The 15,046-nt window shown below is 43.2% G+C and overlaps 3 protein-coding genes across 4 annotated transcripts in view; 1 reads left to right on the top strand and 2 right to left on the bottom strand.

Annotated features, from left to right (window-relative positions):
* The window catches only part of LOC310840197 (17-beta-hydroxysteroid dehydrogenase type 6-like), a 257,115-nt gene that overhangs the window by 185,694 nt on the left and 56,375 nt on the right, over positions 1-15,046 (top strand). The gene's annotated exons all lie outside the window — the stretch shown is intronic.
* On the bottom strand, positions 6,677-7,954 carry LOC310840219 (retinol dehydrogenase 16-like; the record flags this gene model as incomplete). The annotated part of the gene is made up of 2 exons (XM_083729530.1): positions 7,018-7,954; positions 6,677-6,939 (listed from the first exon to the last, which is right to left on the bottom strand). Exons 1-2 carry the CDS (start codon positions 7,328-7,330, stop codon positions 6,677-6,679), a joined length of 576 nt encoding a protein of 191 aa, XP_083585656.1. The 5' UTR covers positions 7,331-7,954.
* The window catches only part of LOC310838593 (retinol dehydrogenase 7-like), a 5,019-nt gene continuing 2,729 nt past the window's right edge, over positions 12,757-15,046 (bottom strand). For both annotated transcript variants that reach the window (XM_083726098.1, XM_083726099.1), the window contains 2 exons: positions 14,065-14,222; positions 12,757-13,009 (listed from right to left, as the gene is read on the bottom strand). In XM_083726098.1, the coding sequence (XP_083582224.1) occupies positions 12,792-13,009; positions 14,065-14,222 (376 nt within the window). In that variant the 3' untranslated portion in view covers positions 12,757-12,791. The remainder of the gene's footprint in view (positions 13,010-14,064; positions 14,223-15,046) is intronic.

Below are 15,046 nucleotides of genomic sequence, written 5' to 3'. Positions count from 1 at the left end.
TTTTCCCTAATATTCATAATTTTACACTAGTTCCCAAAATAAATAATCTTTATAGACTCTTCCAATTTTCATCCAACGTCCCTTCTTCCTGGTCTTGGGTTATGTCAGTCCTTACTGTCCATTCCATCTAGTCCATCAACCTGGTAGTCTTATGTCCGAGGCTCTTAAATCTCTTCCATGCCCCTTCTGCAGATCTTCTTCTTGTTGTTTATACTTGCACTTTTCCTTGTCTTTTGTTGGTCTCTTTCTTGATTTCTTTCCTTTCTCATTGAGGAGTAGGTCTCTGGGGGAATTTCAGCCCATAATTATCTCCATCTCCCCTCATCAGACCAGCCCATTCCCCACAGTCCCACTCCCCACAGTCATCAATATATATATATATATATATATATATATATATATGCAGGTTTTGGTGTCCTCGGGTGTCTTCCCGTGTAAAAGTTGGGGTGTCTAGGCGACGTTTCGACGAGGTCTCACTCGTCATCTTCAGGCTGGTGCTTTCGGCTTCTTGTTACTGGAACAGAGCGGGATCTCAATGTTTGAGTTCCTATAAATACTGTAGAGGGGGTGTGGTGTCTAGCCTCCAATGTTCTGGGCAGAGAGGAAGTTCCCAGGCTAGTGTGCCTTTTCTTCTTTTGTTCCTTAATTACTTGAGAGATACCTTGAGTGATTTCTTGAGTGATATCCTGAGTCGTAGATTTTCACGGGTACAGGAATGCAGGTTTTGGTGTCCTCGGGTCGCCTAGACACCCCAACTTTTACACGGGAAGACACCCGAGGACACCAAAACCTGCATTCCTGTACCCGTGAAAATCTACGAAAGCAAATATATATATATATATATATATGCTTTCGTAGATTTTCACGGGTACAGGAATGCAGGTTTTGGTGTCCTCGGGTGTCTTCCCGTGTAAAAGTTGGGGTGTCTAGGCGACGTTTCGACGAGGTCTCACTCGTCATCTTCAGGCTGGTGCTTTCGGCTTCTTGTTACTGGAACAGAGCGGGATCTCAATGTTTGAGTTCCTATAAATACTGTAGAGGGGGTGTGGTGTCTAGCCTCCAATGTTCTGGGCAGAGAGGAAGTTCCCAGGCTAGTGTGCCTTTTCTTCTTTTGTTCCTTAATTACTTGAGAGATACCTTGAGTGATTTCTTGAGTGATATCCTGAGTACCACTTAGGTGGGTCATTAGGTGTGGATTAGTTGCTAAAGTCTTTGTGTCTTGACCTCTTGAACTTTGTGAAGAGTTTTCCTGAGAAGATGGCTGTATTGCACTTAGTTGTGCTTTGGCTTGGCTTCGTGTATAGGGGCGAGCTGTGGTTTTGTGGCTTGTGTCAGCCAGATCTGTGTAGGGATTGCAGGGGGGTGCAGCATCCGGAGGTGCCACCATGGACTGGCTACTGGATGGTGTCAGTAATTCATCTGTGGAGAGGGTCTGGGTTTGGGTCTGGTGTGGTTGATTGGTGTTGGCGTTCTGTGTGCCTCTGGATCTGGTGTCAGTTTTTGTGGGGAGGGCTAATTTCCAGATGTCTGGCAAGCGGGATGTGTCGTCACGCTTGTTCATGTTGTGAGGGTGTTTCTCTATCTCGATGGCTTCCATGATTATTCTCTTGTGGTGATGTTCCGTGTTAAAGAGCAATTTGGAATCTGCAAAATTAATTTCGTGTCCTGTTTCTTTCATGTGTTGGAAACAGATAGAGAAACACCCTCACAACATGAACAAGCGTGACGACACATCCCGCTTGCCAGACATCTGGAAATTAGCCCTCCCCACAAAAACTGACACCAGATCCAGAGGCACACAGAACGCCAACACCAATCAACCACACCAGACCCAAACCCAGACCCTCTCCACAGATGAATTACTGACACCATCCAGTAGCCAGTCCATGGTGGCACCTCCGGATGCTGCACCCCCCTGCAATCCCTACACAGATCTGGCTGACACAAGCCACAAAACCACAGCTCGCCCCTATACACGAAGCCAAGCCAAAGCACAACTAAGTGCAATACAGCCATCTTCTCAGGAAAACTCTTCACAAAGTTCAAGAGGTCAAGACACAAAGACTTTAGCAACTAATCCACACCTAATGACCCACCTAAGTGGTACTCAGGATATCACTCAAGAAATCACTCAAGGTATCTCTCAAGTAATTAAGGAACAAAAGAAGAAAAGGCACACTAGCCTGGGAACTTCCTCTCTGCCCAGAACATTGGAGGCTAGACACCACACCCCCTCTACAGTATTTATAGGAACTCAAACATTGAGATCCCGCTCTGTTCCAGTAACAAGAAGCCGAAAGCACCAGCCTGAAGATGACGAGTGAGACCTCGTCGAAACGTCGCCTAGACACCCCAACTTTTACACGGGAAGACACCCGAGGACACCAAAACCTGCATATATATATATATATATAGATTTTTAAACATAAATGCAAATATAATGATCAATGTAACATATATCATAACATAGTTTCTTAACTTCTTTGGACTCCCTCACGTCTCCCGCTCCCACTTGCATCATTGTCAATTCTTGCCCGCAATTTATCATCTTGTTTACATTATTGTGTCTCATTCATTTAGAATATAATCTAATAATTCTCCCAAAGGTTTATGATTTTTCCTCAATCACATTTATCATCCTAATTGCATCTAATTTAGTGGTGGCCAATTATTTATGATCTAGCCTCCATCTTAACATTCAACCAAATTACAATGCTTTTTTAAATAAATCTTAAATTTCTTCCAATCTTCAACCTTCTCTTCTCCCAGGTCTCGGATTCTGCCGGTCATCTCGGCTAGTTCCATATAGTCTATCAGTTGCATCTGCCACTCTTCCAGTGTGGGTAGATCTTGAGTTTTCCAGTGCTTAGCGATGAGTATCCTTGCTGCCGTTGTTGCATACATAAAAAATGTTCGGTCCTTCTTTAACACCTTCTGGCCGACAATACCCAAAAGGAAGGCCTCTGGTTTCTTAGTGAAGGTATACTTAAATACCTTTTTCAGCTCATTATATATCATTTCCCAGAAGGCCTTCACTCTAGAGCAGGTCCACCAGAGGTGAAAGAATGTTCCCTCATTTTCTTTACATTTCCAACATTTGTTATCAGACAAATGGTATATTTTGGCAAGTTTAACTGGGGTCATGTACCATCTATATATCATTTTCATTACATTTTCCTTCAAAGCATTACATGCAGTGAAGTTCAGCCCGTTGGTCACAGTCATCAATATAATCCAAAAAATATTTAACAGCATATTTCAAAGTCCCTCCAAAGTTAAGAGCCTCATCAGCTCCAGACTCCCTCTGGCCCACTCCAAATTCGATCTTCCAAAACAGCGGCTTATGCTCCTGCAGGGCCTCGGATCTCTCCATTTGTATTGCTTGAGGTACAACCGCAACCTCCTCCATTGTCATCTGCCCTTGCATTTGCCCAGTCGAACCAGTTTCCTGAGTTGGTCCCTGTATGATTTCTGTGTCAGTATTCCCTGTTTGTCTACATTCACTGACTACAACAGTCATCAAATCCAACTTCTCATTCATCAAATCCATCTTCTCATACAACTGCTCCAGCAAAGCGCTTGTCTTGCAAAAAGCAAGCACCAAGACTTCTTCCAAACACATTTTTATTCAAGGTCACAATCTGGTCCCACGATCTTAATCTCGCAGCTGTGAAGTCCCCAAGTAAACTGCAGCAACAATTTGACAAGCTACCGCTAGAGGAGACAATTTCTATTTGTGTCCATCTTTTTAAAGCATGTCCAACAAAAAAAAGTTACTTTCAATTTTCAAATATTTTGTTTCTTTAGAGTGCAAAAGGCAACAATGGAATCAGTTTGCTTCTCTGTTTTAGCTATCTGTCAAAATGTCCCATTCACAGTCAATGGACGTCTCCAACAATTTCTGTCTCTGACACCGCATTCCCAGGTTTGAGACGGTGGAAACTTATTTTTCTTTACTCCCTCTCCTGCAGGCTTGAACAGTCAAATTCCCCCCCCCCCCTTTTCTCCTGCTTCCAAGGGGGTTTTAGTGGTTATAAATTAAGGAAATTTTGACCTTTACAAAACAACTTTCCAGGCTATTAGCTTACAAGGTTTTTGCTTCAGTCTATTTACAAAAAGCAGAAGGCGGACTTCCTGTTTTGAACCTTCCCGCTTCGGTGCCAAATTAGGGTGTTTCTTGATCCAATTTTCCGTTTCTACTCACAGGTACTTGTTTAGAGTCCAACTGTCGACAGGAAAAAGTCATCGCTCTCCGGCAATGGCTATGCGGCTTCCCTCCGTGAAAGTAGCAATCAGTTCGCAGCACCGCACCGCTTACCCTACTTCGCTCCGAAGCCCCAAAATGGGGTTCCCCGCGAGTAGGGGAGGCGCTCCTGGTGCTCTGCCGAACCCCACGTTCCCAGGCTTCCTCCACCTGGGATTTCTAGCGGGTCCCCACCTTCGCTGCGGCGGGAAGACCCAGTTTCCATGGAGCCAGTTCCTCCGGTCGGAGGAACTCCACCATTTGCAGATGGCGCTAACCCGGAAGTCCGGGTTTCAAATTATCTAATATGTCCTACATAGTTCATTAATTTATTTTGCCAATATTCTTTATTTTCTTTGGTGGTGGCTTCTTCCTCCTACAATGGTACCTTGAGTTACAAATGCCTCAGGTTACAAACGCTTCAGGTTACAAACTCCGCTAACCTGGAAGAGTTACCTTGAGTTGAGAACTTTGCCCCAGGATGAGAACGGAAATTGTGTGCTGGCGGCGCAGAGGCCCCATTAGCGAAAGCACGCCTCTAGTTAAGAACAGTTTCAGGTTAAGAACGGACCTCTGGAACAAATTAAGTTCGTAACTAGAGGAACCACAGTATAGGGATGGGTTGGTCTTGGCCTGGCGTCCACTCTCCAATGCAGGAACAGAGTCTTTTGCTCAATAAATCCATTAAGTCCTGTGCCTTCCAAAATCATAGCATCTGTTTTTTTAACGAAAAACATTTTCCACATTCTCTTCAAATCTTTATATGTCACTTCCCAGGCCTTCTTAATAACTTTACATTGCCACCACATATTGTAGCCTCTCATACCTTTTGCCTTCCCTTCCTGTTTTGCCTCCATCACAGTCAAATCATCCCAAATCCATTCACACAAGGTGCCATTTTTGTCGTGGACCACCCTTACTTTCCCTTGCATTTTCCTCCAACCTCCCACCTCAGCCCTTCCCACCTCGGTGGTTTGTACATTCACCACTTTAAATTGTCTCACAGCCTCTGAGAGTAAATTAGTATTTTCCCAAATTTGACAAGCTGCCTTATCAACACTTTCCACTGTCCGTCTGCCATATCACAGAAACCTGGACATTGGCATCCATGAATCTCAAAAGAGAATGGAGTGTGTTGGCTATTTGCAGTTTAGTAGCGCTGCAGAGAGCTTGCTGGGGAGACCATGCATAACAAGGAACTCAAAAATAACAAAAAAACCTCCTTTTACACTAAAGAGAACAACAACAAACATGACCCAACCACCAACCCATCCCCCAGGGTAATGGGAGAGCTAGGTGCTGCTCCTTATATACTATACCCAATTGCTGACACAGCTTAATTAACACGACTTAGCAGCACCTGGTATGTTTCACAGCTGTAAAGCTGGGTCTTGTTATTCTGCTGTGGCCCTTGCTCTGGCCCCTTAAAGACATACACATCGGGTGGAACAATGATGAACCTGCACATTTAAAGAAACCATTCAACAGAGTGTGCCTCTGCGGGAGAAGTCAAACCACAGTGTTAGCAGTAACCTCCCTGCTATGTGAGCCTGGGCAGTGCATATGTGCAGATAACTGCTCAGTCCCACATCTTGATAATTAAGTGGTACGTACTCAACATTTCTATAAAGCATATTGGGCCCAAACTATTCTAAGGAAAACAGGGGGGCATCCATAGCATGTTCACCATTAACGAGAAGGTCCTGGACTGAGAGCCACACATCCAATTGTGGGCTTGTGATTTGAAAAGTTTGGTTCAAGGCCAGATGTGAGCATGACCTGTGCCTGGATACCTTCTTTTTTCTTTTTCTTTTTTTGAAAAGTTTTTATTATTAAAATAATTCAGCATTAATACACACATATTGCGAATATACAAGCATACAAGCATACATTTCATACAATCCTTAAAAATGTTCAAACATACCTACACTCAATCCCACAGATAATTTCTTTTCCCATCACCATCCACCACCCCTCACCCCACCTTAGTGTTAGACTTCCAATCTACTCAATTGCAATTTCTATCCACTTCTATTACTTTTTTTCACACACCTTTAACCTAATTTCATGCTTCTGTTTCTATTACACATTGTTATCCATCTTATTTAGTATTTCAGTATTTAAAACGGAACTTGTTTATTCTAATAGGAGTCCTGATTTTTCAATATGGTTTTGCAAGTATCCTTTAGACACCTTCCAGTCCCTGTCTATCTTCTCTTTTCAGATCCTTCCTGGATACATTCATCTCAAGTTGTGCGAGTCTTGGGCAAAGCCCTGGGCAGCTGCCATATTTCCCTGCAGCCCACTTTCCCCAGACTTGGCAACTAAACCAGGAGGACTCGCATCAGCCACTTCCAGCCTGCCAAGTGGTTAGGGAGTGTGGCAGATGTTGCACTAAAGTAAGCAAAAGAAGACATTAAAGAGCTGCTCTGTTTACCTCAGGCTGTCAGAGAAGGCTTCCACACCAAACTTGGATGGGCAGTAACCACCTCCAAAGACGGCCAGTCGTCCATTCGTACTGGAGATGTTGACCACCCTCCCTCTGGCTCTCCTCACCATGGGCACCATGTGTAGTGTCATATCAATCATCCCAAGAAGGTTGACATTGATCACCTTTGCAAAGTCATCTTTGGTCAGCCATTCGTTGGGACCTGATGGTAGAGCTGTGCCTGCATTGTTCACCAAGCCCCAAAGCCCTGTGAGAAAGAACATATGTTTGTGATTCGAGGACCCGATCCCTGCACAGAGGCAGCACAAGGAAAGTAGAGATTCACCTTTGCTTCCAATGCACCCTTTCACCCACTCCGTCGCGGCCGCCACACTCTCTGTGCTGCTCACATCCAGAATGGTGGTTTTCAAGCGCTCTGAGGTGGCCTTGCCCAGCTGCTCTGCCCCCTTCTGCGTGAGACAGGCTGCCAGCACCTGCAGGCCCCGGGCATCCAGCTGCCTGGCAAGTAGGTTTCCAAAGCCAGAGTCACACCCCGTGATGAAGACATATTTCTCCGTCAGGTTCTCCACCGTCTGTCTCTCCTTGTACCATCGGCGAATGAAGTAAAGCCCCAGCAGGGCAGCCAGGTAGAGCCACATGGCTGAAACCAGCAGGGGAAAAGAATTCAAGCGTTAGGGTGCATACACACCCCGGCAGAACTTGGAGGAAGATATTTCTAATTCCTGCTCCACCAAGAAGTTCACTGGAAGACCTTTTATGTTGCCCCCGCTCAATTTAGCCTCCCTCACAGTGCTGTGGAGGGTAAAGAGAATTTTTGCATGAAGCAAAGAGCTGCTTGGAGCAGAGGCAGGCCAAAAGAAGTATAAATAATAGCTCTAGCTAGCTGCTTATTAACTAAACAACTAAATAAAGTGGAACAGTATGATCCTATTTACATCTACAGACATTAGAAGCAGCTCAAATATTGTGCAATCTCAGCATTAGCCGCCAACAGGTCATTATTTTGCCATTATTGCACCACATATTGCACTTGCTCAAAGTCCGATCCCCGATTTGTTTTGTGTGATCAAACTCTCCCCAAGGGTGGAGGAGGGGGGGTGGGGTGGTTCACTCCAGGTGTCACCACTGGGGGGGGGGTGAGAAAATGGCATGTGCTTCGTGCTGACCGTTAAAGTATTGGTGCTGACCTTTAAAGCCCTAAAAGGCCTCAGCTCAGTATACCTGAAGGAGCAATTCCACCCCCATTGTTCAGCCCAGACTCTGAGGTCCAGCTCCGAGGGCCTTCTGACGGTTCCCTCACTGCAAGAAGTGAGGTTACAGGGAACCAGGCAGAGGGCCTTCTTGGTAGTGGCACCTGCCCTGTGGAACGCCCTCCCAGCAGATGTCAAAGAAATAAACAACCATCAGACGTTTCGAAGACATCTGAAGGCAGCTCTGTTTAGGGAAGTTTTTAATAACTGATGTTCTAATGTATTTTTAATCTTTTATTGGAAGCCACCCAGAGTGGCTGGGGAAATCCAGCCAGATGGATGGGGTATAAATAATAAATTATTATTATTATTAGAGACTGGGGTAGATCTTGTACCTTTTAAAGTTCTGAACTTTTTCTGGAAATGTTTCTCGGCCTTTAAAGGGTGCCCAGGAAGAAGAAATTCAGGAAGTGAAGCTTTTCCCCTCCCCCAGCCTGAAGCTTGAGAAAAGTGTCACCTACTGAATATTAGCTTAAAATAAAGTTGTTATAAGCACATGTTAGTGGGGACAGGAAGTTACTGACTACCATGTATAATTGAAAAGGGAAGATTCAGGTAGGTAGCTGTGTGGGTCTGACGCGGTCAAAATAAAAAATAAAAAATGGTTCAGTAGCTCCTTATAGACCAGCTAAGTTTGTTCTGGTATAAACTTCCGTGTGCATGCACACTTCTTCAGATACACATACACATGAAAGCTTATACCAAAACAAACTTAGTTGGTCTATAAGGTGCTACAGGACTATTTTGATTTGATTTGATTTGATTTCATTTCATTTTGAAAAGGGAAGAGACAGACCTGCAGCTGGTTAGAGGAAAGGCTCTCAACTTCAGTTGTGCGGCAGGAAAAGCAGTGCTTCCTTCTCCGGTTTACAGTTGCTCCTTATCTGCCTGCTGCTGTTTTTCATACTCCACTGGCTGCAAAGGGAGCTTCTCCCTTCTGGCAAACATTGGTTTAACCCAGTTAGGTGCTGAGATTTACTGCCTTCTTTAAACTAATTGTGGAATCTGTTGGTGAAGGAAACACACAGAATCCCTCCCACTGCAGAGCTCCGTGCCACACATTCAGCCACTTTCCCCTGTGTTCTGTTCATGTATAGATAGAGCAAATAACTCAAGTCATTTGTCTACAGCAGGAAGAAAGCCTGGGGTTGAGCGTATCTTTCTTACGGAAGCACATCCCTCCTGCTGATAGAAAGATGGGCAGAGTGCTTGCCAAATTACATTTCACCTAGAGTAGGAAGGGTGAGGCTGGACCCGGCCAGCTTGCTTTGGTGCATGAATTCTAGTACCTCGGTTCACAAACAAAATCTGTTCTACTAAAAAATTTGTGGATGTTTATTCAAAACCTGCCACGGAGTCCAAATCCTTTTGTTGCCTTTTTAAATAGTTTGTAAATAATTCCCATTCTTCCTTGAAGTCGCGGTTGTCCTTCTCACGCAATTTATGTGAACTTTTTTTTTCAATTCGTTGTGTCTCATCTCCCAAAATTTTTAAATTTCTCTACATTCCCACCACATATGATACAAAGTACCTTCTTTTTATTTACATTTCCAACATGTATTTAACCCAGTTTTATACATTTTTGCCATTTTTACTGGTGTAATATACAATCTATACATCATTTTTATATAATTTTCTTTCAAAAGAGAACAGTCTGTAAATTTCAACTCTACCTTCCACAGCTTTTCCCAATCCTGAAATTGTATATTATGTCCTATATCTTGTGCCCATTTAATCATGACTGATTTGACCTCCTCATCTTTTGTTTCCCATTCTAGCAGAATACTATATGCTTTCTTCAACAACTTCACTTCTTCTATAACCTCATTTGGGAATCTAGAGGTTGTACAGTGGTACCTCGAGTTAAGTACTTAATTCGTTCCAGAGGTCCATACTTAACCTGAAACTGTTCTTAACCTGAAGCACCACTTTAGCTAATGGGGCCTCCCGCTACTGCCGCCGCGCCGCCGGAGCACGATTTCTGTTCTCATCCTGAAGCACTATTTCTGGGTTAGCGGAGTCTGTAACCTGAAGCGTATGTAACCTGAAGCGTATTTAACCTGAGGTACCACTGTATAGCTAAACCCTTTTTTGTTATCTTCCTTATACATTTCGTATAATTGTCTGTAATGCAACCAACTCTGGACATGATCTTTGATTTCCTCATAATCTTTTAATTTCCATTTTCCTTCTTGATCTCTCAGTAAGTCTCTATATGTAGGCCACTTTCCCTTTTTGCCAAGCAGTTTGAGTAATGAAGCTTCAATTGGTGATAACCACCAAGTTGTTTTTTGTTCTATTAAATCTTTGTACCTCTCCCATACTCTCATTAATGATCTTCTGATTATATGATTGTAATATCCTTTATGTACTTTCCCTTTCCCATACCATATGTATGCATGCCATCCGTATCTGTTATCATAACATTACAAATCTAATGCTTCTTCCTTTTCCAGTTTTATCCAGTCCCTAATCCAAACCAAACATGCAGCCTCATAATACAGTTTAAGATCTGAGAAGGCGAAGCCCCATCTTTCTTTTGTATCTGTAAGTCTCTTATGTTTATCCTTGGCCTTTTGCCCCACTCCCACCCCGATAAACTTAGAAATATCTTTTTGTCATCTTTTGAGGCAATCATCCTCATTACTGGGGATTGTCCCATTACTGGGACTGTCTGGGAGAGAAAGAGCATTTTCGGCAACACATTCATTTTCACCGCTGCAATTCTTCCTAGTAGGGAAAGGTTCATTCTACTCCATATTTCTAAATTCCTTTTTATCTCAGACCATACTTTTTCCTAATTGTCTTTATACACATTTACATTTCTTGTTGTTAACAACATCCCTAAATATTTTACTTTTTTATGGATTTCTATCTCAATGCTTTGGGCCAAATCTTTTTTCTCTTTTTTAATTTTTTAACTAATAATTTAGTTTTATTTCTATTTAATTTAAATCCTGCCACTTCCCCAAACTATTGAATTTTCTCTATTACTCTAAGGAAAGATTTTTTTGAATCTTCTACTGTAATTACTAGATCAGCAGCTATGGCTTTCAGCTTAAATTCATTTTTTTCCAGTTTTTATCCCTTTAATGTCTTTATCCGCTCTTATATTTCTTGCAAGTACTTCCAGGACCAGAATGAATAATATCGGTGCTAACGGACATCCTTACCTAGTTCCTTTTTGTATTTTACATTCATTCATTATCACCTGATTTACAATTAATTTCGCAATTTGTTCCCAGCATATTGCTTGTATTCCTTTAAAAAATGTATATACACAATTAATTTCTTCAAGTAATTTTTTCATGAAATCCCAGGAAACATTATCAAAAGCTTTTTTGACTTTTTCTACCTGGAAGAAACCCTGCCTGATCTTGATGTATATATTCACCTTGATGTATATATTCACCTAAGATTTTTTCATCCTATTTGCTAAAATGTTTGCAAATTAGTTCTTTGGATCTCAAACTTTTAGGCAGTAGAAGCAAGCTTTATTAACTACTATCATAATAAGCAAAGAAACAGCAACAGGTGCTAATATACAATTAAAGTACAGTCGTACCTTGGCTGCCAAATGCTTTGGAACTTGTACATTTCAGCTCCTGGACAATCAAAAACTGGAATGATTTTCAATCGTCCGGTGTGGCTTCCGATTGGTTTCTGAACGTTTTGGAAGTCGAACGGACTTCCAGAACAGATTCCATTAGACTTCCAAGGTACAACTGTATATGAAAGAATACAGTGGTGCCTCGCAAGACGAAATTAATTCGTTCCGCAAGTCTTTTCGTCTTGCGAGTTTTTCGTCTTGCGAAGCACGGTTTCCCATAGGAATGCATTGAAAATCAATCAATGCGTTCCTATGGAAACCGCCTTCAGACCAGGTCCGGGGACAGTCTGTCCCCCGACCTCTTCTGAAGGCCGGCGGGGGGGCGAATGTCTTTGCTTCCCCCCCCCGCCTGCCTTCCCGGGACAGCGGAGACTTCTCCGCTGTCCCGGGGTGATCTTAAAATGCTGGCGGGTGGCAGCGAAGCTGCGCACCTTCCCCTCTGTTCCCGGACCTGTCCTGAAGACTTGCGGTGGGAAGAGGGCTTTCCTCCCCACCGCCAACACTCAGAATGCTGAACATTCATCTTGCGAAGCAAGCCCATAGGGAAATTCGTCTTGCGAAGCCGCTAAAAATCGGAAAACCCTTTCGTCTTGCGGGTTTTTCGTTTAGCGAGGCATTCGTCTTGCGGGGCACCACTGTACTCAAAGATAAAGTTGTGAAGCTGGCTCAGCTATCCATCATTTTTGCCAGGGACATTTCAGAAACCGATGACAGCACCCTCTTTCTCAGGCCAAGATATGCTTGGCACTTTACCCGATCAGTCCAAACTGGAATCTCGTTGGATTGCTGCAGTTGGGGCGTTTTATAGCGTCCTGGAGCAGCTTTCCACCATTTCTGTAGAAGGGGTTTATGCTCTCGTCCTTTTCCCCATCCACTTCTAAGGGCACCTCCTTCGATTTCACACTTTGAAGTCAGAGCATGAGTTCAAGATAGCCCTCCACTCATATTACTCCTTATCTCTACAGCTGGTTCAGAGCAAGGACACTCCCTTCTTTCCCATGCCAGCAGCTGCATCCCTTATCTCAGCCACCATATATAGAAATACAGTATAAGCTAAACTGAAAACAGGAACACCATCTACTGGCTTCCCCTCTCGAAATATAACTGTAAAGCTTTTTCTTCAAAGCAATTCATACTGCTTGCAAAAGTTTGTTTGTTGCATTTTCTATTTTGCATAAACAAGCATCCACAGATTGTTGGCTCATTTGGACAACTGTAAAGGTTTTTCTTCAAAGCAATCTATACTGCTTGAGCAGGTTTGGGCTGAATGCAGCTCATCACGAAGTCAACGATGAATGTTGGAAAGTAAGAGGCAGGAATGTACAAGAACTTTGCATCCCATCCTGCAGAGTAGCGAGTGCGAGGGGAGCAGGATGTCAGGGCATGTTCCATACAGTCAGTGACCAGGTGAAGCTTGCTGCTGGCATTGTTAATGGTATATTGAGGAATTTTGCAATCTGTGTGTGAGAAATATGAAGCAAAACAGAAGTTAGTGCTGTAAATGTAGGAGGTAACCTAAATCTTTTGGGAGCTGAATGGACTGGTTGGCATCTAGATACCTCTCCCTAGAAGAATTACCATATTTTTCGCTCTATAAGACGCACCAGACCACAAGTCGCACCTAGTTTTTGGAGGAGGAAAACAAGAAAAAAAAATCTGAATCCCAGAAGCCAGAACAGCAAGAGGGGTAGCTGCGCAGTGAAAGCAGCAATCCATCTTGCTGTACTGGCTTCTGGGATAGCTGCGCAGCCTGCATTTGCTCCATAAGACGCACACACATTTCCCCTTACTTTTTAGGAGGGAAAAAGTGAGTCTTGTAGAGCAAAAAATACGGTAAATCATAGCAGATGCATCTGGAACTATTTTGGAGGCTTCGAAACAGAACACATTCTTAAAAGATTTAAATCTACAATGGACGAACCTGTCCATTTAGGTTTCTCTCAGTTTCAATATCTCCAAAATCTGAGTTTGGTTCTCCTCATTTCAGTTTATGATTTGAAAGTCATCAGCATTTCAGTTTTCACAATACAGTGGTACCTCGGTTTAAAAACTTAATCGGTTCCGGAAGCCTGTTCTTAAACCCAAACCGTTCTTAAACCGAGGCATGCTTTCCCTAATGAGGCTTCCCACCGCCGGTGCCCTTCCACCGTTCGGATTCCGTTCTTAGACCGAGGTAAAGTTCTCAAACCAAGACACTATTTCCGGTTTTGTGGAATTTGTAAACCAAATCATTCTTAAACCGGGCTGTTGTTAAACTGAAGTACCACTGTATACACATTTTGGCAAACATTATTTCCTTGCGTAGTGATTTTTTTTTATCATGATCAATTTGCTTAGTGCATTTTTGTATATTATGTTCACTTTGTACACATAGTTAGTCTGGAGAACTTGTTGTTAAATCTAGAGGAGTTTGAATTCCTAAGCAGAGCTATGTATTGCTTCTTGATGTGTGAATTGGGTAAGTTTGCAGGAAAATGCAAACCATGCTGAAATCCCCTCCGCGTCTACTCACAGTTCTCAAAGTACTGTTCCCCATAGACTTCTTTGATGTCAGATGGCACTTGGTTCCATACTGTCTTTAAATTCTCTAATGTTCTTATACCAATGGTTGTTTGGAAAGCACCAGGTTCAATAATGCTGACTTGGACTCCAAAAGGATGGAGCTCTCGCCTGAAATGCAGAGGAATAAAAGAAGAAACGTCATTGCCTACTGAGTCATAGGAATGCAGGAATGCAGGTCAGAAACTTGAGTCCATGGATAGGAACACCTTTCTTTTAAAAAAAAGAAATCCAAAAATTGAGGAGAAAGAAAAGATGGGAAATGCAGCTCCCCTGCCTTCTGCCCTCTTGCAGGAGCCAGGATACACCCTACCCAGGAGAGGATTGTGTATGACACAGCACCAGTTGTATTAAGAGACAGTCATGAGGACATGATTCAAAGTCTCGCTGATACATCAAATGCCTTCCTGAAGGGAGACCTTAACCAAGTGGGGGGAAATTGCTGCAGAGAGCAAGGAGCCTTTTCTGCCAGGGCTGCTTCCCACCCTCCTCCCTGCAGCCTCTGCCATCTCTGCCCAGTCTTCTTGTTAAGAGGGAGAAGGCAGGTCACTTGCATCAAAGGAAGAAGACCCTGTTTTTGGGGTTCTGGGACCCCGTGTTCTAAAAAAGGAGCAATTAATGGTTTTTACCAAATCTCCTTTGTGCAGAAGATTACAGCGCAAACAACCCTGAGAAGATGCCACACAGAATTTCTCTCCAAATGCTACACATTCATGGCTTAGTTGTCAGCATCCATGTATCCCTCCCTCCCCCCCCCTCTCTCTCTCTCTCTCTCTCTCTCGTTTATTAATTTTATGATAACAAAAAAACAACAACACTCATCACAATCAAAAATTTAAACCATAAAACTTGATTGACTTCCCTCCATTCCCACCGTATTTTTCACTCTATAACACGCACCCAACCATAACACGCACATAGTTTTTAGAGGAGGA

This window comes from Podarcis gaigeae (assembly GCF_964106915.1).
Source record: "Podarcis gaigeae genome assembly, chromosome: 2".
In the NCBI taxonomy this organism is placed as follows: Eukaryota; Metazoa; Chordata; class Lepidosauria; order Squamata; family Lacertidae; genus Podarcis; species Podarcis gaigeae.
The sequence above is the reverse complement of the archived record's forward strand: the minus strand, read 5'-3'. Positions and strand labels throughout refer to the sequence as shown.